General features: G+C 43.9%; 1 protein-coding gene across 1 annotated transcript in view; it reads left to right on the top strand.

Moving 5' to 3' along the window:
• Rfx4 (regulatory factor X4) overlaps positions 1-25,084 on the top strand; it is a 178,460-nt gene that overhangs the window by 39,150 nt on the left and 114,226 nt on the right. Inside the window, exon 3 of the mRNA XM_008843124.1 lies at positions 12,304-12,364. Within this exon, the coding sequence (XP_008841346.1) occupies positions 12,304-12,364 (61 nt within the window). The remainder of the gene's footprint in view (positions 1-12,303; positions 12,365-25,084) is intronic.

Below are 25,084 nucleotides of genomic sequence, written 5' to 3'. Positions count from 1 at the left end.
CTGGCCTGGAACTCACTATGTAGACCACCAGGCTGACCTTGAACTCACAGAGGTCTGCCTGCCTCTGCCTGCTGAGCGCTGGGATTAAAGGCCTGTGCCACCATGCCCCGGTGACTTGCTTTTTTCATTTACTGATCAACCTAGGAGTGCTCTAAGTCAGAAGGCCACCAAGCTTGGTAGCACATACCTGTAATTCCAGTACTTGGGAGGCAGATGGGAGGCATAAATAGGAGGATCAGAAGTCCAAGGCCGTCCTTGACTACATAATAAATTTGAGGCTAGCCTAGGCTATTTGAAACCCTGTCTCAAAAAATGATAGAGGGCATTTTCATTCTGTCTATTTGGTCTTTTGTAACAGCTGCATAATATTCCACAGTGAGAACTTATCATTGTTAATCAGATGGACACCTGGGCCACTTCCATACTTTGTTACTGACAAGCAGCAGACAGCCTTAAATCTGCATCATTTCCTGTATGTGTAGATGGAGCTGGAAGTTCTGTTCCCAGATGTGAGGTTGTTGAATGAAGGACATTTGAGATTTCAGAGTCTGTCAAAGGGCCCTCCACATGGGAAGTACCATTCTACACTTTTGAGGCAAGAGGATGCCTGCTTCCCACAGCCCCACAGTAGAGTTCTGGGGTCACCATGTGGGTAGATTTTTTTTTACCCCAGTCTGATCAGTGGCTCATGGAATCTCTTTTCATTGAAGATAAACTGTTTCCTTGGCTTTCAGGAGCTTTTTTATTTCCACATGTGAGAAACAATGAGCTTCACTTCATAATAAGAGAACTGGATACTCAGAGTACCGAAAGTGAAGCAGTTTACTTTTTTATGTGTATGAGTGTATCGCTTGCCTTGTGGGTAAGGTGCACCTGTGTTTTACAATGCTCGAGGAGGTAAGTAGAGGGCATCGGATCCCCTGGAACTAGAGTTACAGACAGTTGTTAGCTGCCATATGGTGCTGGGAATCAAACCCGGGTCCTCTGCAAGAGCAGTTAATATTCTTAATCACCGAGCCATCTCTCCAGCCCCGAGACAGTTTACTATATGACCTTGCAAAGTTCCCTATCAACCCAGAGAAAAGGCAGAAATGACTGGCACCCAATGTAGAACAAATAGTACTTTCCATATTCTCAACCACATTTCCCTTCCTCCCTGAATTCCTCATTGGCTGAGTTCTTCAGGGAGGTGCAATTTTTCCCACTTGACTAGCACAGTCCACACTCCCAACTCCCCATCCCCTGGGGCTTGATCCCTTCACCCTTTTCTGATCCATGTGCTTAGTCACATAGCAGACTATAACTTTTCAATGCTAAGATAAACCAAAAAGTGCTAGGGAAGACATGGGCTTAGTGGCCCTGCTTATCTGCGATTCATTGATGTGCTCTAACAGCCTCACACTGAAAATGGACCACAGTGATTTATTGCTTCGTCCATGGGCTTTGCCCATTTGCCCTCTGATTCCTGGTCTTTCTCCCCTGGCTGTGGAGCTCTCTTCTGTGATGGGCAGATGAGTCCATTGTTCATGTCATGATCCCAGTTTTTCCTAAGTGTGTTATCTGTGATATTCTGACATATATTTTTCGTCTCTCACATAGGCATTTTGGAAATTTTATGCAGTGGAAATTTATCAAACTTTTCTTTTATGGCCTTTGAGTTTTGCATCTGAGTGAGACTGGCCTGGCCCTAGGTGGAGGCTATGAAGGAATTCACTCAGAGGAGGGAGAGGAAGCAGGTGTGCTGCCTCTCAGAGCAATGCAGCCAACATCACCATTTCTTTTGGGACATAGGCCTGTTCCCACGGGGAGAAGGATTTGCTGCTAGTCACTGGTGCTTACTGCCAAGGGCCTGGGTGCCCCACATCCTGATCATCAGCTGGTGCTCTTAGGAGGTGTAGAGGGAGGGGAATGGATAAGGGAAAATGAAATATTTGGCAACTGCCAATTCCCAACAGGTAAGGCCTGGCCAGGTGTGGGCAGGACAGCACAATGGGAAGGAATAGAATTAGGGCTTGGAAGTGAAACTCAAGATTCCTGGGGTTTGAAAAGAGGTAATTAATTTAGAGACATTCTCTCTCTATATTAAACTTTGCCAATGAGTCTCAAGGCAGGAAATACTCTAGAATAGGTCCCTGAAGCTGATGAATTTAATTAGTGCAGAGATTGAATCATTAGTAAAAAATGACTAGGTGGAATATATTCCCTGAAACCCTCAGCCCATTACTACAGGCCTGGAAAGAAAGTGAGGCTCATAAATGCTTGAGTTTGGGGAGCTTTTGACAAGACTTAATCCTCGCCTTCACCCCACCAATACCCACATGGCCTTAGGCAAATTGCTATATTTCTCCGTGCCTCATTTTCTTCCTCTGTACGAGATGAAAACCCTAATAATTAGGCCTCACATTAGAGCTTAAGAACATGGCAGGCCCTGTATTTGATGTTGCACATATGTTAAACCATTTGCTACTTAGGGAGGCTGTGAAAATTAAACACAGTTACACTTGGCATCGTGTGAGTCTCCAATACCTGCTTCTTCATACATTGTTGTTCTGCATCTGTTCTGAAGCCAGAGAGAGGGTGCAGCATTTCATTTGGCATTATTTAAATCATTCCTTCATTCCACAAATACTTCCAGAGCCTCTGCTTTGTGTTGGTGCTAGACATGCCCAGAGCAGGGTCTGTGCCCATTTGAGCTTGCAGACAAGCAAGGCAACTGTCTACTGCAGGCTTCCACCACACCGGAATCTGTACATTTACACTTTATGCCCAAGGTCACGGTATTTGGAAGTGGGGCCTAGGGAGGTGATTAGGGCATAAGGGTGGAGCCCCAAGAATGGAATGATTGCCCTTATAAAAGAGACCCCAGAGAGCCATCACCTGACTCTGCCATGAGGGAGTGCAGCATGAACTTATCACTACCTGTGAACTGGGAAAAGATCCCTCACCAGACAGGGAATCTTTTGGCACCTTGATCTTGGACTTCCCTCAGTCTCCAAAACTGTGCGAAACACTTCCTGTTGTTTGTAAGCCATCTAGTCTATGGCATTTTGTCACAGCAACATGAATAGACTAAGACAACCAGCAAACAGTGGCCATGCCCTTCAATGCGAGGTCTGCTAGGGAGTGAAAGGGTCTTTGGGACCAAGTGGGGACCCTGGCCCCAGGCAGGACTGCAATCTGGGTTGTGACTCTCCAGGAAAAGCCATAGATCCTGGCGTCCCAGGGAACGTTACTATAGCATGTGCATTGTGGTGGGTCAGGGTGGGTCAGTTACTCCTCACCAAAATTCTATGCTTTTGATACTATTTTATACCTATTTTATGGATGAGGAAACAAATAGAAGGTTGCTCTAGGTCACAAGACCTGGGGGAGCCAGGATCTGAGCCTGGAACTTTGGCCCTAGAGTTTGTAGGGGAGATAGGTGAAGAGGGGACAGAGATGCTCACCACAGAGAACTGGACCAAGATGCCTGTAGTATGTTGTGAACTGTAACTGTGAAGTGGGAGCAGGGGGAGTGGCTCAGGGACCAGTAGCCTTACTGGGGATTCTTGAAGCAGACTGCTACTCTATGGTTTTCCAGCAGGCGGGCATGGAGACTGATGACTCAGGAATCCCACTGGCCTGACAGTGCACTTTACAAGATGAATCTTATTTAACTTAAGGCATTTCTACCTACTAAAATACAAAGGCATTTGGCAGGACCAGTTCCTGCAGTCTCTACCAACCATGGCTATTGCTATCTCTTTAAAACATGCTCTCTTGCCCCTTTTGTGTTGATGGCTTTTCTCCTTCAGATCCAGAGCCAGGCTCATGTCCCACCTCGTTGTTGCCATAGCATCCTGGGCCTGCCCACCATGGTGCCTGCCCAGGACTTGTACTTTATTTGCTGATTCTTTGAACTCAAGAAAGCAGGGGCTGTGTCTGCTTTTTCTCAGCCTCTCCACCTGGCATAGAGCTGCAACGCAGTAGACTTTTAATAAATATTTGGTGAGTAAGTAACCAGTCCTTTAAAAGAATTAGGATTGGGAGTCACCTAATACGAGGACCAGGCCTGGGGGTGGCATGCAACCCCTCTTGAGGGAAGGAGGCCAGGTATTCAGACCTGGGCACAAAGTCACTGGTGGTCCAGAGGACAGGCGTCTAAGAGGCAGAGGGCACCTGTTCGATGATGACACCAAAGGTCATACTGGCTTTAGGTGGAATATTTCTTAAATATTACCGGTAGCCACCCTATGGCCCAGCACCAAGTACTGCTTTCCATTTGCCAGCTGTATGGCCTCATGGGAGATGTGCAGCCTGGCTAAAACTCAGTTTCCCAATTTATAAGTATGTGAAACTTGTTCTGCTCAAAGTACTCAAACGAGACAACCCATTGAAAGTGCTTCACAGTGCCCAGCTTTAGTAAGTGACCAAAGAAAGCTAACATTAGTGTGGTATTCTCCCTCTCCCCGCCCCCTCTTTTACATGTATCTAGTTTTCCCCTTCTATCATTATATTTAAGCCTCAAGACATCCTTGTAATTTCTGACTGTCCTTTTCTGGGTAAAGGTTCTCAGGCTTGGGTGAGTCAGGCTACCGCTCAACTCCCACACAGACTTAGAGACAAAGCCTGGATTCAAATTCAGATCTCCTGCCTCTTAGCCAGCTCTCTTGTCATTCACTGGGATGGGAATTGGAGTCACTTGTGTCTATTGCAAAGTTTAGGTGGGAAAACATCTGATGCAACAGAGACCCTGTTGGTGTCGCAGAAAATATCTGACACAATAGAGACCCTGTTGGCGTTCCAGAATGAGAACTTCCTCAGCATCCCACTCAGAGTCTGACTCATCCTTTCAATTATGAACAGTACTCCAGGATATGCTTTCTGTATGGCCCTCATGTATTTTGGTGTGTGTGTGTGTGTGTGTGTGTGTGTGTGTGTGTGTGTGTATAAGAGAATACTTGGGGAAAATAAAAGTAATTAGATGAAAATTAACAATAGTTCCTTCTATTTAGAGGAGCTTGGAGATTTATATTTTCTCTATATCATCCAAATTAAAACAAACAAACAAACATAGGCTGGAAAAGATTGCTCAACAGTTAAGAGGGATTGCTGTTCTTGCAGAGGCCTGGAGTTTGGTTCCCAACACCCATATCAGGTGGCTCACAACCACTTCTAACTGCAGTTCCAGGGGTTCTGATACCTTCTTCTGCCCTCTATGGGCACCCACATACATGTATGCATGCATGAACATAGACATACACATATACACATAAATTTTAAAAACTTTTTTAAAAAAGTGCTTCTTTTGCAAACAGAAAATGTGCTTGTAGAAATCCTTACCATTCCTCAAGAGTCAACTCAAGGTCTGGGATGTGGCTCAGTTGGCAGAATACTTGCCTAGAATGCACAAAACCCTGGGTTCCATCCCCCGCACAGGTCAAACTGGATATGGTGGCGCATGCCTATAGTCCTAACACTCAGGAAGTAAAGGAGGATCAGACATTCAAGGTCATCATCATCATCTTCTATGTAGTGAGTTGGAGGCCAGCCTGGGATACATGAAGTCCTGTCTGAAAAAAGAAAGACTCAACTTGAGGCCATGTCCTGTGTCCTATGATGTTCCTGGAATGTGTGGACCTTGGTGATGTCATTGTCTTTGTGCCAATAAACCTTCTGAAGCAGTATGGAGGCCTCCCTGGCCTGCTTCTGTGGGGAGCCCAGCTGAGGACAGTGGTTGAAGGCCTTCCAGCCAACAGCAATCAGGGCATCCTTGACAATGCAGTTCACTGTAGCTGATGCTCTCAAATTCTGGCCCTAAACTTCACTAAATTCACCCAATGTGCTCTCAAAGCAGGCATTCTGTTCTCTTTAGCTGAGAGACAAGACATGGTCTTGAAGTGTCAACAGGAAAATTAGATTGCTCAACAAAACCTCTCCCCTTTTTTTGTTCCACTCTACCACCAATGCTTCAGGATTGTGGGATGTCAGTAAGACCTTACAGGCCCCTCTATCTTTGTGTGTCTCCAACCTGATTTCCATGCAGCCTTCCTGCTTGCCATCTCTAGCTGTCCCCAAGGACTCATCTTGAGTACCACTTCTTCCAGGAAGGCTTCTGAGACAGGCTTTGCTTCCTCAAGCAGTTTGGGTGGGCGTGTTGTGTTTGCCTCTCTGTGCCTCATCTGCCACCCCCTCCTGAGCTGTTCTCTCTCAATTGTTTTTCTTTTCTCCAGTCAGAATCAAAAATAAGAGTTTGATTTCTTTTTTCCCTAAGTCAAGCTGGCACAAATTAGATATTCAATAAAAATTTGTTGCACTAATTCATATGACTCTGAGTGTGCCGGGGGGTGGGCAGGGGATCAAACCCAGGGTCTCACACGTTAGGCAAAAGCTCTCTTAACTGAGCCACATCCCTGGGAAATGTGGTAATATAAAATGATCTTTTGACAATGGAAAATGAAGCTAAAGGAAGCCAAGTGACTGGCAAATTCATGGCCAGTAAAGTTTTGGAATGATACTGGCATCTAGATACTTTGATATGGTGTCCAGATTGAACCAGAATACTGAAATTTAAAGTAGTAAGAAAAACAATGCCATCCAAGCTAAACAAGTTTAGGGAAATGAAACTGTTAGCCATGTGCCAGCATAAGGTAGATGGAGAGATAGCTAGACTATTGATATGTTTTTCCTTTTGAAAAGAAAAAGCAGGCTGGAGATGGCTTAGTGGTTAAGAGCACTGGCTGCTCTTGCCAAGGACCTGGGTTTGATTCTCAGCCCCTACATGGCAGCTAACTACCATCCCTAACTCCAGTTCCAGGGACCCAAAGCTCTCTTCTGTCTTCTTGGGACATTGCACAACATGGATGCACTTATCTACATGCAAGTAATACACCCATACACATAAAAAATAAAAATAATAAATAAAATATTTTTTTAAAAAAGAAAAGAAAAGCCAGGTGTGGTGGTGCATACCTTTAATCCCAGCACTCAGGAGGCAGAGGCAGGTGGATCTCTGTGAGTTCAAGGATAGCCTGGTCTACATAGTGAGTTCCAGGTCAGCTGAGGCTATAGGGAGACCCTGTCTCAAAAGATCCGCCCTTAAAAAAAAAGAAAAGAAAAAGCAACTGATAGTGATAGTGTTTTAGGGGAGAAAATAATTTTTATTATGTTTTAAATTTGTTTTCATTGAATTTTTGTGTATTCAGATCATCTCAAACAATCATCTTTATAACCCTGTCCCCACGGCCACCTCCCATAGTCCCCCCACTGGAACCCATATACATTGTCATCCCTGTTAAGGCACACTGTGTCATCAGTGTCCCCAGATGTTCCCCAGTGCAAGTCCATCCACTGAGGTTTATCCGGCCTATCTAGAGTCCCTTGTTTTAGGAAGATCAGCTCTTCTTCACCTAGGGGCAGTTGGTTGCCAGTATTCCTTCAGATAAGACCAGGGTCTGCTGTTCATTTTCCCACTTCTTTTTTTTCATATTTTAAAAAAAGTTTTAAAAAACATTTTGTTGATAATTTCATACAGGCATATAAGCAAATAAGGTGTTTTGATCAAATCCATGCCCACTCCCTCCCCTCCAACTCCTCCCATGTCTCCCCATCACTTTTTTCTGATAACTTCATGTACTCTATCTTCTTTTTGCTATTCTAACATTCACCCCTCTAGAGAGGTAACCCTAAAATCTTTTAAGAATTAGATAAGAGCTCCCAAATATTTTTGGCCTTTGGAACGAAGCATGTTGCTAAGAGGCCCAAGGACATTTTGACTTTTAGCCAATAAACTGGCTACTTTTCTTTGGGGTCTTTTACACTAACTGCCTAGCCAATTCCTACCTCCTATTCTTATCACACTATCCTCTGAAGAAGTTATCCAACTTGCAAATAGGGAATCGGGATGCAGATGGCTCTGGCTTCTTCCATGCTGAACAGAGACACAGGGCGGGGCAATTGGGGTACCCCTTCAGTGGGTCTATCTAAAAGACTCCAAAATTGCATAACTCTTATCTGTAGGGGGAAAAGAAAGCCCTTGACTGGTGAATAGATATGAAGGAGAAGTAAAGGCAGGAGTAATTAGCTCATTTTCCCACTTCTATGCTGGGTTTTTGTCTGCCTGAGTTTGCATGGGACTTGTGTATGCTGACACCATTGCCATAGAATTATATGAGCAGGTTCCCAGGAGCTTGTAGGACTCTGTTTCAATATGGTCATGTATCTCCTCCCTGGCTCTTACACTCTTTCCACCCACTCTTCCGTGATGGTCCCTGAGCCGTGGGTGGGTGAAGTTTAATAAAGGAGTTCTGTCCAAGGACCAGCATTCAGCAGACTCTTGAGCTCTATGGTTTGGCCATTTGTGACTTTTTGTGTTCTTGGCCCTCCAAAGGGTTAGACAGTGAGAAAGAGAGGAGAGATAAATAATACCTAACTAGTTTTAAAAACCAGAGGGAATCATATTAGTCCAACAACCTAATGACAAATTACACATATGTTGTCTCTGCATGAGTCCATGTGTATAGCTAAAGGCTACATAACAAGAAACAGTGCCAGACAGGAGAAACCTTCCTTTGAGTTGTTGGCCAGGGTGGTCCAAGGGACTCCCAAAATTACTCAGGCTATTGCCACAGCCCTTGATGGCCTCCCAGAACTTGAAGGTAAGACCCTACTGCTGAAGACAAGACATACTTCAGACACAGGATTTGGAGCAATAGAGCTGCAACTGACCTGCAACTACTTCCCCTGAAGGCTCGCTCTCATAGCTTTGGAGAGTGCTATGAAGGCGCCATGAGTAAACATCAATGGATGGTCCAACACCAGCTTCAAGACCAAATAACCACGTCAATGGCCAGCATATCATACGCCATTGGTGCAATAGTGGCACTTTTATTTATTGTTGATTGGGGGCAATCGACAGCTACCTAATTGGACTAAAAGCCCTCCTAAGAGAGTCGCAGATTCCAAGCTCTTCATTTTGCTTTTCTTTCATTATGATTTGTAATTTTTTTACAACTGTAGATAGCAAACTTAGAAATGTTGAGTACTGAGTAAGAGGTACTATGGTAGACCCCGACCAGAGGTGACACAAAGGTGAGCAGGGTGCCTCCCTGCCTTCTCAGTGAGCTAACCCTTGGGAAGAGGAGATGGATATGTGACTAGCCTGTTCAACTGGGAGATGAGAGATGTATTATAGAATGGGATCAGTGGTTCCTGTATTGGTTGGTATCAAGAAAGTTTTCACACAGGTAATGCTGCCCATTTTAGGCCCAAAGAACAGAGACCATTTAGAAGGAGCCCCTGGTGACAAAGCAGCCTAAATAGTGTTGAGTCCATGAAGTATTTTGACATTTTGTCCCTGAAAACCTGTAGTGTTTATACCAGTGTTGGAGGTTTGGGTGACAGAAAAGAGACCACTCAATGGAAACAAGTTTTATTAGATGAGGAAATGGCATTGGCTTACAAAACAGAAAGGTCACTATTTTGGGGGTTCATTAATCTGAGGCACAACATGGCATTCGGAACTCTAAGTCACCCCCTCAGCATTGACATTGTCCACAGACCACCCCTGTCTGCCCATTGCTGTATCTTCTTGCAGCCATGTTCAAAGAGAGACTGGCCAGAATCTCTCACCCATTCCATTTAATTATGTGGAAGAAAACGGAGAAACAGCAGTGGCCTTCATGACTGGCTTCACCTCATCCACATTCACCACCACTCTGGTCCTGAGAGCAGATGACTCCTCCAAGACACAGTCCTTCTAGATGGGGTCATATTAATAATGAGGAAATCAGTGTGATTTTTGAATAAGCAGCAACCGTTCCCACCCCAGAGCTTTAGTCAGACTTATACCAATATTGTTCTGTTTTCATTGAGAAAATATTTTCTGGATTCAACTTTATTGAATAATTTTTGAAGTTTAGGAAAAAGTTGGCCAGGTGTGTCTAACCTGTGACCTGTGGGCTACACGTGGCCAAGGATAGCTATGAATGTGATCCAACACAAAATCATAAACTTGTGTAAAACATCATGATATTTTTTTCTGTGTGTGTAATTAGTTTTGCAACTAGATTGAACAAGTCCTAAGCATATAGACACCCCTGCCTGCTATTTCATTTTAGTTTTACTTAAGCTGTTTTCATGAGTACTAGATCTTTTCCATTTAAGTTCTATAAGTCAAATTTTGTTGCTTGAGATGCTGAGGACGAAACCAAGGGCCTTGTTTATTTTTGAAACAATGTCTCCCTATGTAGCCCAGGCTAGTCACATGTTCATTTTCATTTAGAAAAATTTTTATTATTTATTTATTTATTTATTTATTTATTTATTTATTTATTTGTGTGTGTGTGTACCTCCATGTACAGTGCATGCGTGGGGGTCAGAGAACAATTGGGGCAGTCGATTCTCTCCTTCAACCAGGTACATACTGGGGATCAAACTCAGGTCTCCCTTACCTGTTGAGCCAGCTCTCTGGCCCTGGCCATAAATTCTTTTTAATCATCCTACCTCAGCTTTCTGGGTTCTGGGATTATTGGCATGTGGCCTCATGCCTAACCAACTATTTTCTTTGTAAATTTTTCATTAATATATTTATTATATAAAATAATGAATTTCATTATGTTATTTTTGTACATGTATATACCATTTTCTCTTAGAACCATTTGAGTCTATTTTGTACCAATTATCTTGGGTTAAACTATGTAGATCAAGAAATTTTATTTTTATGCTGACTTTTCCAATCAATAATCTTCATTGGATAAGAGACTAATTGCCCTCAGATAAGTAGATTAATCTATTGTTCAGACTGCTACATTGATGGAATCAGCAACCAGGTCCCCTATGGACCAGACCCGGTCTGATGACTATTTTCATAGACCACAAGTTAAGAATGGTTTTAACAAAAAAGCTTTTGTAATCTGTTTGATGTTGAGAATCCTAACTGAATCTCACTTAAGAGAAACATTATTACCCTAAATAATTTAATGCTTCTCACTAGTAGAGATATTATTAAAATTATCTTTAGTGGTTATTGATTGTATATATTTCTAAATATTTTTATTTATTACTTTATGTGCATGAGTATATTGCCTATATGTAAGTACACTCATGTCTCACAGTACCCACGGAGGCCAGAAGAGGGTGTCAGATCCTCTGGAACTCGAATTATGGACAGTTGTTAGCTGCCATGTGTGTGCTGAGAAACAAACCCAGGTCCTCTGCAGGAGCAGTCAGTGTTCTTAACTGCTGAGCCATCTCTCCAGCCCTATGATTGTATTTCTAATTTTTCAAAAAAAAAGTTTTAATTTTCTCTCTTGTCATACAAATTATAAACCAGACGTGATGGCTCATGCCTTAATCCCAGCACTCAAGAAGCCCAAGGCATTGCCACGAATTTGAGGTCAGCCTGAATGAAAGAGTAAGCTTCTTTCTCAAAAACAAACAAACAAACAAACAAACAAATAACAACAACAACAAAAACCCAGTTGTACACATTTTCCTTTTGGTCTGCAAACCCTAAAATATGCATTATCTGGTCCTTTACAAAAAGGGTTGGATGGCTTCCTAGTGCATTACCACTTCTGACTCTCTTCAACTCTTCCACAAGCTTTCACGACCCTCTGCTGTCAGCTTCTTTGGGGTCACAAGGAACATATGACAAAAAAGCTAAGTCTTTTCAGATAGCTGTAACCACCAACTGGAGTCTGGACAGCCGGCCAGGGCCAAGGCCAAGGCAGCAGCAGGTTTGGCTCTGGTGAGGAGCCACTTTGTATCTGTCTCGTAGTTGAGACTTCTTGGCATGTGCTGACAGTTAAAGGGGCAGGACAGTTCTCTGGGGGCTTTTTACAAAGGCTCTAATCCACTACAAAGAACTCAAAGACTTACCTCCAAATACCAGCGTTTCAGGAGTTTGTTAAATTCCAAAATGAAATTTGGGTAGGGGTGGGGGAGTGGGGGGGCACAAACACTCAGTTCACAGCAGTGAGTAAAATCATTACATCCTTAAGTCCCCAAACCATAGAGTCAAATGTCCAAAATGTCCAGTCCCTGCATTTAGGAGGCAGAGGCAAGCAGATCTCTGTGAGTTCAAGGCCAGCCTGGTGTACATAGAGTTCCAGGGCTACATAGCGAGACCCTGCCTCAATAAGAAAGAGTCCGTTTTCCTTCTGTTCGTATTAATGTGTGAGGAGACTAACATGTTAGAAACACCATGAAAGCGTTGTTTCAAAGCATCAGCATTGGAGAGAAACCTTGTTTTCTGAAACTGGGGGTTGCTGAGAGGACTTTGCCTTCTGCTATTGACTGGCTCCTTTTTCTTTCCTTTAACAGATGAGGAAAAAGAAAATAATAGAGCCTCCAAGCCCCACTCCACTCCAGCCACTTTACAATGGTAAGTGTCTTTTTTCAGCAAATGTTATGAGCTACTCAGACCTTTCTACCTACAGGATAGGCTGTCAGTTGGTTATTTTAAAACACTGTCATGATAACTCAACATTAAATTACCCAAATCTGTTTAATTTGCAGGTAAATGCAAAATGCTCACCTCAGATCTAGCCCGGAGATTGAATTTTCATATTTATTTTCTTTGGGGAGGGTAGACTTTTTCCATTATCTAAGCACTGGTAAGAATTAGGTTGTATGTGAATGTTATTAATTGAATTTTAATAGAATCTGTTATTACGATTTATCTACAACATATTATAGAGAGTTCCATCATTCTTTTCAATGAGCCCCGAGTGAATTAATAATTGATTGCAACTATACTGTAATTATTTTAACACTAAAAGTTAAAAATAATCCATAGAATGTCTTTCTCTTTAATAATTGAAATTCCTGGACTTGATGAATACTGAACAATGTTAAGTGCTTACACTCATGTTTGGAATGTAGAGATAGTTTCTCTTCTAAAAGCTGTATTTGAATACTGCACTGTGGCTTTGAACACTGGAGCTCTCTGTGTCTGAGATTCACCCATCAGAGAATAAGGCTATTCTCTTAGCAGTCCAGCCCAGTGAACCTGAAGGAACTCAGAAATGAAGGGGCGAGAAAGAGAGGCAGAGAGGGAAGGGCTCTCACATGGATTCTATGCCAGTGTCTGTGAGGTGTTTATAGGCCTCGTATCCTAAGTCAGTGACCTTGGTATCGCTATGCCCATTTTACAAAGGAGGGAAATAAAGCTGAGGCATTCGTTATATCCTTGGCTGGTCATGATACTAAGTGAGAGGAGGCAGGCATCTGGGTCTCTTTAACTGCCAACCCCATACGTGGGAAGGAAAAGAAAACTCAGGAAGGATTGAGAAGACAGATCAGATGAGAAAAGGAAGCAATGGACTAGCCATACTGAGTGCGTCATGTTCTGGGCTCTAGGTTTGGTGTGCAGCGGGGAGGGGAAGATAACGGGGAGAAGGTGGGATGGAGCTCAGTTCCCCGCATGAGGGTTCCCAGCTTGCTAACAGAAGCTTTAAAGAGAAAGAACACGGCGACAAATAAGGGCAACAAGCCAAAGGGCCAGAAACTTTTGCTATTTGGTGGCAAAGCAAGCTGACAGCCGAGATTCTTGAGGGGGACCTTGAGTTCCGTCCAAATGTCTTTTCCCCTGTCTGTCTTCTCCTTGCCTCTGCACGCATCAGCCTAGAGACTGTGACCTGGGAGATTGGTAGAGTGTTTGGTTAGTATATAGGAGGCCTGGGTTTGATCCCCAGCACAGCATAAAACCAGGTATGGGGATGGGGGCACTAGAACAGATGCTGGAGGATCTGGGCTGGGAGGAGATATAGACCCTGAATGACCCTATCTAAAATAAAAAAAAAAGGAATTTCTAAATCTACTTCCCAGATCAAATCTGCCCCTGTGGCCTTCTCCAAATAGTAGGTCTACACTAATCCCCAAAGTGCCAGAATAGGGAATGAAGCATCAATGTAGAAGACTTTGGGAGTGAGAATTTCTAGAGACACAAGACACTGACACTGTCACCTTAGTAACACAAATGAGTTGTTGAATAAAACACTAGAAAGACACTAGAAGAAAACCACCTATGACATCTGTTTTTCTGAGATTCTCAGACATTTGCCTGGCAACAGGGAGGCTGTGATATTGCTGACTCTGATGTCTGACTACCAGGATTAACTCTCAACTATGCCACTTGGCAGCTGGGCAACCCCTGGCCATGTCCTCCACCTCTCTGAGGTTCAGTCCACACACTGGTGTGGTGGAGATGCAATAGCCTAGTCCTGAGGATGAAATGAGGGTGCTCAGGCAATCCTCGGCACAACCCTTCCTTTTGAGTCCCACAAGGACCACCCCGAGCAGGACAGATCTCCTTCTTACCAGTTTTCCTTCTGCACCACTAATTTGTTTTTGAAATAAACGGTCACATAGATCATTCTAGAACAAATTTCATCCTCCAATTTACAAGGTTGGGGCAAATTAGATTTGAAAGTATGTACATTTAGGAACATCAAGTTGTTCTCTAACTCCCTTTATATTGTATGTAGATACCTTTAGTTATTAACTAAATTCAAGAGATTTAGTGAGCATCTACTATTTTCCAGGTCTGGGCCCACTGCAGGATGAGACAGGTCAAGAATGGACTGCTGGGGCTGGAGAGATGGCTCAGTGATTAAGAGCACTGGCTGTTCTTGCAGAGGACCTGGGTTGGGTTCCCAATAGACACATGGTGGCTATCAACCATCTGTAACTCCAGTTCATGGGAATCCAGTGTCCTCTTCTGACCTCTGCAGGCATTGCAAGACATGAGTGCACTTACATACATGCAGACAATACACTCATGCATATACTGATACACATAAAAAAATAATAAAAGTAAAATATTTTTAAAAAGAATGGGCTGCTGATTGGGGAGAATGTTTTTTTTGTTTGTTTGTTTTTGTTTTTGAGACGGAGTCTCTAGCCCAGGCTGGTGTTGAACTCCCTATGTAGTGGAGGTTGACCTTGAAATTTGGATCCTCCTGCAGGCTGGGATCAAGGTGTGGGCCAGCCACTACACCTGGTTTATGTAGAGCTTTGTGCAAGCAAGACAAGTGCTTTACCATCTGAGCTACACCCCCCAGTGATAAATTTTTCAGCAGACAGTAACTAGACAAGCAATGTGCTAGACTTGCTAGACTGCAGTGGGTGTTGTGGGAGACTTAGATACACTCAAGGACAGGATTGCAATGGCTATAGTAGTTGAGCTGTGAGGGCAAACTTCTCAGAGGATAGATATGTGACAGGAAACCCTCACTGACACCATGCCCCTGTGGAAACCAGAGGCAGAGAACATCCAGACAAGCATGCTATGGGCTAAGTTCCCCTCTCTACAGGGATGAGCGTGCAGCAGTTTGTCTAGCCTGTGCCCAGGATGGGGGATGGGGGCACTAGAACAGATGCTGGAGGATCTGGGCTGGGAGGAGATTGTGACCCTGGCTTCATCAGACTCCTGAGGGATTCTGAGGCTGAAATGGCTCCTCAGAGATGTACCCAACTGAAGCAAGCACTGGAAATAAGCCTTTATCTTCCCTCTGGCCTGCCAAGGCTGTCATTGGACTGAGACGGCATGGAACCCCCTCCCTAAAGTTCACCATGAGTCATTAATTGGTTTTAGAACATAGCTTCAATATAAAAACTTTATCTCGCAAAAGGAACTGGATGCATTCTCCATTTTACAGAGAACAGTGACACAATTTACTGTGTGTCTCCCTTTTTTTGCTCTGGCTGCCTGGGAGCTCAGAGATAAACCTGAACTGATTTGTCAGGGATCTGTCTGTAAATTCAGAGCTGCTACCGTGCTTTCAGTCTCTTCTCTCCTTTGTCTAATTTTTACCTTTTATCCTTATATATTATTAGCTTCTTAGGAAAGCCAGGAAATATAGTCTAAATAAAGTTTGCTTTTCCATTATTGATACAAGTAACATATTTCTTTGTAGAAAAATTAAAATACTGTAGATGAGGCTAAAGTCTATTTTCATTGTAGTTCTTTGCCTCTTCTTCAAACCCAGCCTTGTTACCAGTAAGATGTGTATGTGTGTGTGTGTGTGTTTACCTATAGGAGTGTTTGAATATAATAATTCTTATTATATTTTATTTATTCTTTTTATGAAAAGCAAGCAGATATATTAGACTAACACCATTGCTACACAATCAGTCATAATCTATGGATCAATTTGCTTTCTTCCTTAGAAGAACACAAGTCATACCCAGATTAGCTCCTAAGGAATTAACTTTGGGCCAGCAAGATGACTCTACGTAAAAGTGCTTGCTGCCAAGCCTGACTACCTGAGTTCAATCCCTAGGACCCATATGGTAGAAGGAGAGAACTGACTTCCACAAGTTGTCCTCTGACCTCCACACACGTGTCATGGCATGTTTGCACACTCATACACACACAAATAAATAAATGAAAAAAAAACTTTTAAAAGAATTAACCTCGTTTTACGTGGCACACAGTGTTGCACATAGGACAACAGCAGAATTTAGTTTGCCGTTTCCTTCTTAGTGGATTTTTAGGTTACATTCAAATACCATCTCTGAATTATAAACAAGATCCCAAAGAACATTTTCACTTGGGGTCTCTGGCACCCCTGGGGAGGGCTTTCTCTCTGTGGGAAAAGAATATCTGGTACAGGATATGATGGGACTGCATCAGACCTGTGACTCTGCCAATCAAATACACTCTCATCCAGCCTTTATCTGCAGCACAAAATACTTAAACAAAACGTAGGAAGCTTGGAACTGGAGAGATGGCTCCGTGGTTAAGAGCACTGACTGCTCTTGCAGAGGACCTGGGTTTGAGTCCCACCACCCACATGGAGGCTAACAGTTGTTCATAACTCCAGTTCCAGAGGATCTGACACTTCCTTCTGACCTCCGAGGACACTGTACCACAGGAGTGCTCTTACGTGCATGCAGGCAGTACACTCACAGATAAAATTAAAGAAATAAATAGATTAAAAAATTAAAAAACTCTAGGAAGCCTGCTCTACAACACTTATGGCTGAGGCCATTATGTCCTTCACATTGTCCCCTGCTCGGTGGTGGTGTGCAGCCCTGGGACTGGTGAGATGGTGGGGTTGGCAGGCCCAGGAGGGACACTGGCCTCACAATGGTGGTGCCAGGCTGGCAGCACCCAGCTGTATTGGGACATTTGGCTTGTCACTGGAACTGCATTAGGAACTATTTGCCTCGCCTCCTGGCCCCTCCTTGCCCAAGTCCCCTCCCCACTGCCCTGGAGACACTAAGACCTTCTGGGAGAACCAAGAACATGACCAGCCAAGCAAAGGAAAAGAAGCAGGGTCACATGATCTGGAGGCAGCTCCCCGCAGAAAACAGGCAGATATTGTCAAATGGCTCCTGCCAAACCCTTTCCAGCATCCTCAGTCACCAGGGTGGGTAAATCCCACCTCCCCGGGATGCTGGGCGCCGCTGGAGTCCAGCACACAATCACCTCTATTCACACCCAGGATTCTGACATGGAAAGCAGCCTGTTGGGTCACTGTGGCCAACCTGCTGCCAGGCCTGGCCCCTTCTTGGCCTGCCACCTCTTCCCCCACACACCACTGGGCCCTTCCCCAGCTCCCATGCACCTTAGAATGGGGACAGTTTCCTTTCCAGCAACCTGCAAGAAAAAGAGGTGTTCCCTTAAAAATTAGAGGGCTGAAGAGAAAGGATGCATGCCGCTTTCTTGACAGGGTCATTTGGGGCTGGGCCCATTTTCCTTTTTTCTTGTTTGATGAGCAGTCAGTATTTCACATCAGTTTGAAATAAAATACATTTAGTGTTTCGTTTCAAAATGTTCTCAGAAGTCATAGGTAGGTAATTAGATTTGCCATTGTTCCAAAAACAGGCTTTGACATTTGCTCTAGTTTCATTTCTGTAGCTGTGGTAAAGCGTCCTGACTAGAGCTGGAGAGGGCTCAACCATTAGGAGTGCTTATTAATATTGCAGAAGACCAAGCTTGGATCCCAGCACCTAAGTCCAGCTCCAGTGGGTCCAGCACCGTCTTCTGGCCTCCTGAAGTACCCACACATAAGTGGGGTATACACCCACACACCCACACACAGATACAAAAATAAAATCTTCATAAGACACTTGACCAGAAGCAGCATAGAGGAGGAAATGGTTTATTTGGCTTACAATTCCAGGTTACAGTCCTCCATCACCTTGAAAAAGTCAAGGCAGGAACTAGTGATACCACAGCTACAGTCCAGGGCAGAGACAACAAATGTGGCCATGCTGCCTGCTTGCTTCTATGGGCTAGCTTTCTTCATTCGTACAGTTCAGGGCCCAGCCTAAGGAATGGTGCCACCAACAGTGGGAAAGGTCAATTAACAGTCAAGACAACCCTCTGCAGACATGCCCACAGACCAACTTAATCTAGGAATCCCCCATTCGGGCTGGCTCTCTTCTCAAGTGATTCTAGATTGTGGTAAGTTGACATTTAAAACTAACCACAGTATTTTAAGACCACAGCTCCTAGGCCTGACTGAACAGATGGAACCTGCTGTTCTGCACATTTTGACCCTGCTCTCTATCAACAGCCACATAGCACTATCTGCCTTCTTAAGACCAGTCAGGCTGCAAGGTTTCTAAGAGGAACTTTTAGCCCTGAGTACAAGCAAGAGTCAAGCAAGGCCAGTTAGGTGTGGCTGCATCCTGCTGCAAGACAGCTACACACAGAGAACAGGAAACCAAACAGGAACCCACAGGGGAGGGAACCAATAGCTCAGAGAAGGAGGCATTCCTCGCGGAATGAGTTTCCTATTTCAAAGATAGAATTTTATGCTATGAATGATGATGTCAAACATTAAACCGTGTAAGGCAGGAAGTTTTGTGATCAATTAGCACCTTTACTTATGCATCTAGTTTTTTTGCAGGATTTTTTTGGTTGTTGTTTCGTTTTGAGACAGAGTCTTGCCATACAGTTCAGGCTGGCCTTGAATTCATAATCCTCCTGCCTCTGCCTCCCAAGTGCTGGGGTTATAGGCTTGCACCAACTTGCCTGAATAACTTCAACTTGTGCTGAATAACTTCAGTTGTCAACTTGACACACCTGGGGGTAGAGGGAGCCTCAATTGAGGGATTGTCTCCATTGGATTAGTCTGTGGCCATGTCTGTGGGGTATTTTCTTGATTTTTGAGTGATGTGGGAGGGCCCAGCCATCTGTGGGCGGTGTCACCCCTGGGCAGGTGGGCCTGTGTCATATAAGAAAGCAGGTTGAGCATGAGCAAGGGGAGTAAGCCAGTAAGCAGTGTACCTCCATGGTGTATGCTCCAGGTTCCTGTCCTGAGTTCCTGCCTTGGCTTCCCTTGATGATAGACTATGAATTGTGAGTCAAATAAACTCTTTCCTCCTCAAGTTAGTTTTGGTCAGTGTCTTTATCACAGAAGTAGAAAACAAACTAGGACACCTGGCTTTCCCATTAACAGCAATCCTGCTTTACAAAGTCATGTGGAGAAGAACCACTCCCTAAGGGTATAAGGAAACCTGTAAAGGTTTTTCAGGTCCAACATGAGACAGTGAAATGAGGTGAGGTACAGATGGGGAATGGATGGGGAGAGAAGGTGGAGGAGGTTGTTCAGGGCAGCAAACAGTGTCAGAATCTCCTCAGTTTTTGGCTGCCAGAGCTCCAGGCTACCACTCCCCCAGCCTCAGCCCTGACAGAAGCGTGGGTAAGAGCTCAGAACTTGCGACACTGTGCTTTTAGACAATGTCTAGTTTCTGTGTAAAATAAAAGCAAAAAATAATGGATGCGAATAACCAAAACTTGGGCAGATTCTACAGTCTACTCAAGGCCAGGTATTTCTGAATCCCAACCTGGAAAACTGTCAGCCAAACTTAGGGGAAGGTAAGATTGCTTTGTAGTCTGGTCCTATTTGGTCATTGCAATGGTAGAAAAAAATCTTATTCAGTCCTCTGCTCTGCACTGGCCAGATTTACAGGTTCAACATATACTAGGGGAGTGTCCTCCACCAGGTGATGTCACTGTGAAGTCACTCAATCCACATAAAACTCCAAAGAGTGGGTAGGACCACTACAGCCATGCCTTGACTTCAGACACACGCTCTAAGGAGCAGGTCTTAGGCCACTGGGCTGTTGAATGAGCATCACAGAAGTCTCTACCACACACCAGGTTATATGGTATTACATAGCTGATTGCTCCTCAGGCCTTGGTGAGTGAAACAACACAAAGTTAAATCTGACATAAGAGAAAATTCCAGTTACATGGGATGAATGAGATTACTACTGGTGTAAACTTCATACAAAGAGTGCACACTAAAATCATGACTGAAAAATGTCATATAGGGCTAGAGAGATGGCTCAGTGGTTAAAAGTGCAGACTGATCTTGCAGAGCAATTCTGAGTTCAGTTCCCAGCATCCACATCAGTTAGCTCACAACCATCTGTAACTCTAAGCAGCAGGGGATCCGATGATTCTGACTTTACTCACCTGTATTCACATGCAATTACCCACACAAGTACATATCATTAAAATTAACAAAAATAAATCTTAAAAAGTATCATATAATAGGGGCTGGAGAGATGGCTCAGCAGTTAAGAGCACTGACTACTCTCGCAGAGGACCGGGGTTCGATTCCCAGCACTCACATGTCAGCTGCGAACCATTCTTAACTCCAGTTCCAGGGGAATCCAAAGCCCTCTTCTGACCTCCGCGGCATTGCAGGACATGGCTGCACTCACATACATGCAGGCAATACACTCATACACATAAAAATAATAAATAAAAAATCTAAAAGCATCATATAATAAACACATAAAATAGTAACAGTAATTCATTATCAAGAATTATGTACATGGAGAAGCAAAATGGTTCAGTGGGTAAAGGTACACACATGTGCATAGGCATACACACACACACACACACACACACACAAATGTTAAGAAAAAACTTAAAAAAAGAATTATGGGTTGGTTGGAAATATATTTGGGTGATGGACTGCTGGCCTAGCACACAGAGCCCTGAGTTTGGGCCTCATTGCATAAGCTGGGCATGGTAGCACACACCTGTGATCCTAGAACTTGGGAGGTGGAGGCAGAAAGAACAGAAGTTGCAAGTCCTCCTTGGCTACATAGAGAGTTTGAGACCAGCCTGTGCTACATGAAACCCTGTTTCAAAAAAAAAATGAAAAAAGAGTCATGTACTTTGTATAATTATATGAACTGCTTTTACAAAACAGGCAGCACAGTGGGTGTGTGCACCCATGTATCACCATGAATGGGAAAGGAACTCTCGTGCTTTGCCATTGGGATGGCTGTGACATTACTAGGCAGTAGGGACTTTTCGGCTCTGTTCTAGTCTTAGGGGATGACCATGGTCTATGCAGTCTATTGCTGCCAGAGCCATAGCCGCGTTCACATTGTACATATTGGCTCTTGAAAGGGGAGGAAACAAAGATGGGAAGCTGAACACAATAGAGGGTCATGGTCTCTTTCTACCTGAGGGGACAAAACACCCAACTTCTCTAGAAGACTGTGAACACAGAGAAGGCCTGGTCCAGAGAGTTCTTGAAATATTGGGGTTCGCCCTTATACATTTCTGATTGGGCTAACCAGCAGCAAACCGTGAGCTTAACTGTGGTGGTTTATGAAGAAACATTGTTTTAAAATTTTTTATTTTGTTTTGCCCTCTTGTAGAATGAACCTTAGGGCCCAACCAGAGATCACATGAGCTACCTCACTACTTTCTTCGTATTTATTAGGTGGTGACATTAGTATCTCCTTGGCCACCATCTTCAACAAATTGTTAGCTTCTTAAAGGCAGGGAAGGAGTGACATCTTGTTCAAGGCTGTCTTCTATTGTGCCCAGCACGTCACAGGTGCTCAATAAATACATGCCCACTGACCAAATGAATGTCAAATGAACGATTTTAGCACACAGTGAGAGCTTTAAGGCATCATACCTGAGTTCACACTCTAACCTGTGACTTGGGGCAGGTCACTGTGCCTCAGGGACCCTGTCTCTTCCTCTGAGGCATGTCATAATGTGACAGCATAGTGACAGAGAACGGGAGCACCTTAGTTACAGCAGCCACTTGAAGACATAAATCAAGCATGCTAATATTAATTAACCTCCTGGTTCTTTAGACCCAAATCACAAGATCCTCTTCTGAGACAAAAACTGGCTCTGCTTCCTTCTGCAGCATCTGGTCCCTGCTCAGGGCAGAGTGCAGGTTGTTAGCACGTGGTCACATCACAAAAATTTAGTTTGATCCCTGTCTTCAAAAGACTTTCAGTCTCATCTATAAAGAGATATCTGATATTCTACTGTGGAATAACAATAATAGTTACTGTTAACTGAGGCCCATGAGGGGGCTTAACCCTCGTAATAACTTAGGCAGACAGGCTCTATTTCTTTCATTTTACAGAAGGAAAGGAGTTCTGATCCAAAAGATAAATTTCAGATGGTCTCACTTGTAAATGGCAGAGGCAGGCAGGATTCCAAGTCTGAGATCCCTGACCTCAGCATCACTGCTGTCTCTCAGTTGAAGGCAGTCAGGGCCATGGAAAGACCTGGAACACTTGAGCCACCCAGAGAAGCAGCAAGGTGGACAACAGAGGATGTGCCTTCCCTGATGCAGAGCTCTCCTCCAGGGACGTAACCCAGTGCCCGGGATGTGGACTGTTGTATTATTTCACATGTTGTCTGATGAGTGAATGAGTGAGTTTGTCAGGGGAGAAAGTATTAAACATCACATGAGGCTGGGTGGACATGAAGCATAGCTTCAGGGAACAGTAACCTGCCTGAGCTTGGGAGGGAGAAGCACAGCAAACGAGTCTCCTGTGCTGGGAAGTTCCACAGAACATGCAAGGGGGAAAAGTGGCAAGTTGTATTTAAGGAGCTGTGGATAGCCCAGTTGGCTGGAGAGAGATGTACCTGTGGGGAGGGAGGCAAGGAAGGGTGGGAAGACAGTCAGGGGTCAGATAGTAGAGGTCTTGAATGCCCAGGGAAGGAATCCGGACTTCCATGAAGAGGCAAAGGGGAGTCACTGAAGGTTCTGACTAAAGTCTAGCAACAGCACTCTGCTCTGATTGCTTGGCGGACCTCTGTGATCATACCAACTATTGTACTTAGTGAGTTTGTTTTTAAATCCTGTTTTGGTAAAGTAGAAGAAAAGCGTTTCTGTCCTAGTTAAGTCTGCCAGAACTAGAAAGGGGGATACTTTGAACTGACAGTTGTGTATATACGTGAGAAACCAAAGGTTCAAAATGGGTCGGAAGGGAAATGATACCAAGTGCCGAAACATTTGCAGTATATTGTAGAGTGCAGACAGAGCTTCCTCCCTGTATCCCGGAGGCCACGAGCTGAAGTCTTCCAAGGAGGTCTCTCTGAAAAATGAGTATGTCAGATAATGACTCACACTAGCCAGTGACTGGGTCCATTATTTGTCCATAATAGCACAGTCTCAATTCAAATATGATCAAGCTGTTAAATCGAAAATAAGAAAATAGAACAAGTCAGGAATTTTTGTGTGTGTGATCATTAAAAAAAAAAAAATCCAGGTATAATGGAGCATTGTTTGCCATGTCAGACTAATGATATCTCTAAAAGGAGGAGGAAAGGGAAAATTTCATCATCGGATATGAAGAGAAATAATTAACTGCCTTCTCTTCTCCATGCCTTAGTCAGGAGAGCGAACGTTCCAATTAGCAACTTCAGTATACACACCAAGCCTCTGGATTTTACAAGGTGGTTTGGGGGACCGTGTCACAATGCTATGCCTGTGGAAATCCGTCAAGCATCAAAGGTGCCCTTCCATGCCAATTACATCCATTTGCTCACAAAGCTTATTAAAATGCTTCATAGTCATAAGCCACCTGGATACTCCGAGGCTCAGCAGCGTCTTCTCGGAGAGACAAAAATGGGTAGAAATGTGGTTATTTAGAAAGCACTGGCCTTTGACAGGTGACTGCTTAATTAGCTCAGCCTGTGTGAACTATGACTTTCATCCATCAGATTCAAATAGTTTGTTGTTGCTAGGGGTTCATTGAATATGCTGTATTATAACCCAGATGTTGTGTTTCAATCTTGATCTCTTGGTCAGATTTAGAAAGTGAACAGACCACAAGAATAGCAAATAGAAATACAGGCGCTGACAGCTTTAGTAATAAATAATGAGTGAAGAAACTTCAGAATTTACCTGGGAATCCATGCTTTAAATTTGTTTGTTTGTTTGTTTATTTATTTATTTATTATTTACTATTTTGTGTACATGAGTGTTTTGCCTACATACGAGTGCACCAAATGCATGCAATGCCCACAGAGACCAGAAAAGGGCATCAGATGCTCCTGGAACTGGAGTTATGGATGGTTGTTAGCTGCCATGTGGGTGCTGGGAACCAAATATAGGTCCTCTGCAGGAGCAGCCAATACTCTTAACCACTGAGCCATCTCTCCAGCTCCCAGAATCCATGCTTTTTAACACTTTATTTGAAAATAGCACTTCCCTGATACATGGCCTCTCAGGCATTTCTGATCAAGGGGGAATGGAACCCCTTCCCAGGTTTATTTTGAGTGTATTGCCTGCATGTATGTAAGTGCACCTGTGTCATACAATACCCAAGGAGATCAGAAGAGGGCATCAGATCCCCTGGAACTGGAGTTATGAATGGTTGTTAGCTGCCATGTGGATACTGAGAACAGAACCTGGATCCTCTCAAGAGCTGCCTGTGCTCTTAAACACTGAGCCATCTCTCAAGCCCCCTCCACTTTTTTTTTTTTTTTGAGACATAGTATCTCATTGAATTTGGAGCTCACTTATTTGGTGTATTGGCCATAGAACAAGCCCCAGGGATTCTCCTGTCTTTGCCTCTCTATCACTTGGATTACAACTGCATACTACCACACCCACCTTTTTTACATGGGTGCTGGGGATTTGAACTTGGGTCTTTTCGCTTGCATAGCAAGCACCTTACTAACTGAGCCATCTCTTCAGGCCCTGAGTCTTCATTCTTTTCAATCTATTTTTTCTTTTTCTTTTTTTATTTGATCTTTTTTTTTTTGAGACAGGGTCTCTCTGTAGCCCCAGCTGGCCTGGAACTTACTATGTAGACCAGGCTGGCCTCAAACTCACAGAGCTCCACTTGCCTCTCCAGT

This window comes from Nannospalax galili, unplaced genomic scaffold (genome assembly GCF_000622305.1).
Source record: "Nannospalax galili isolate Female #2095 unplaced genomic scaffold, S.galili_v1.0 scaffold39, whole genome shotgun sequence".
In the NCBI taxonomy this organism is placed as follows: Eukaryota; Metazoa; Chordata; class Mammalia; order Rodentia; family Spalacidae; genus Nannospalax; species Nannospalax galili.
This window is presented reverse-complemented; position numbering and strand designations above follow the sequence as displayed.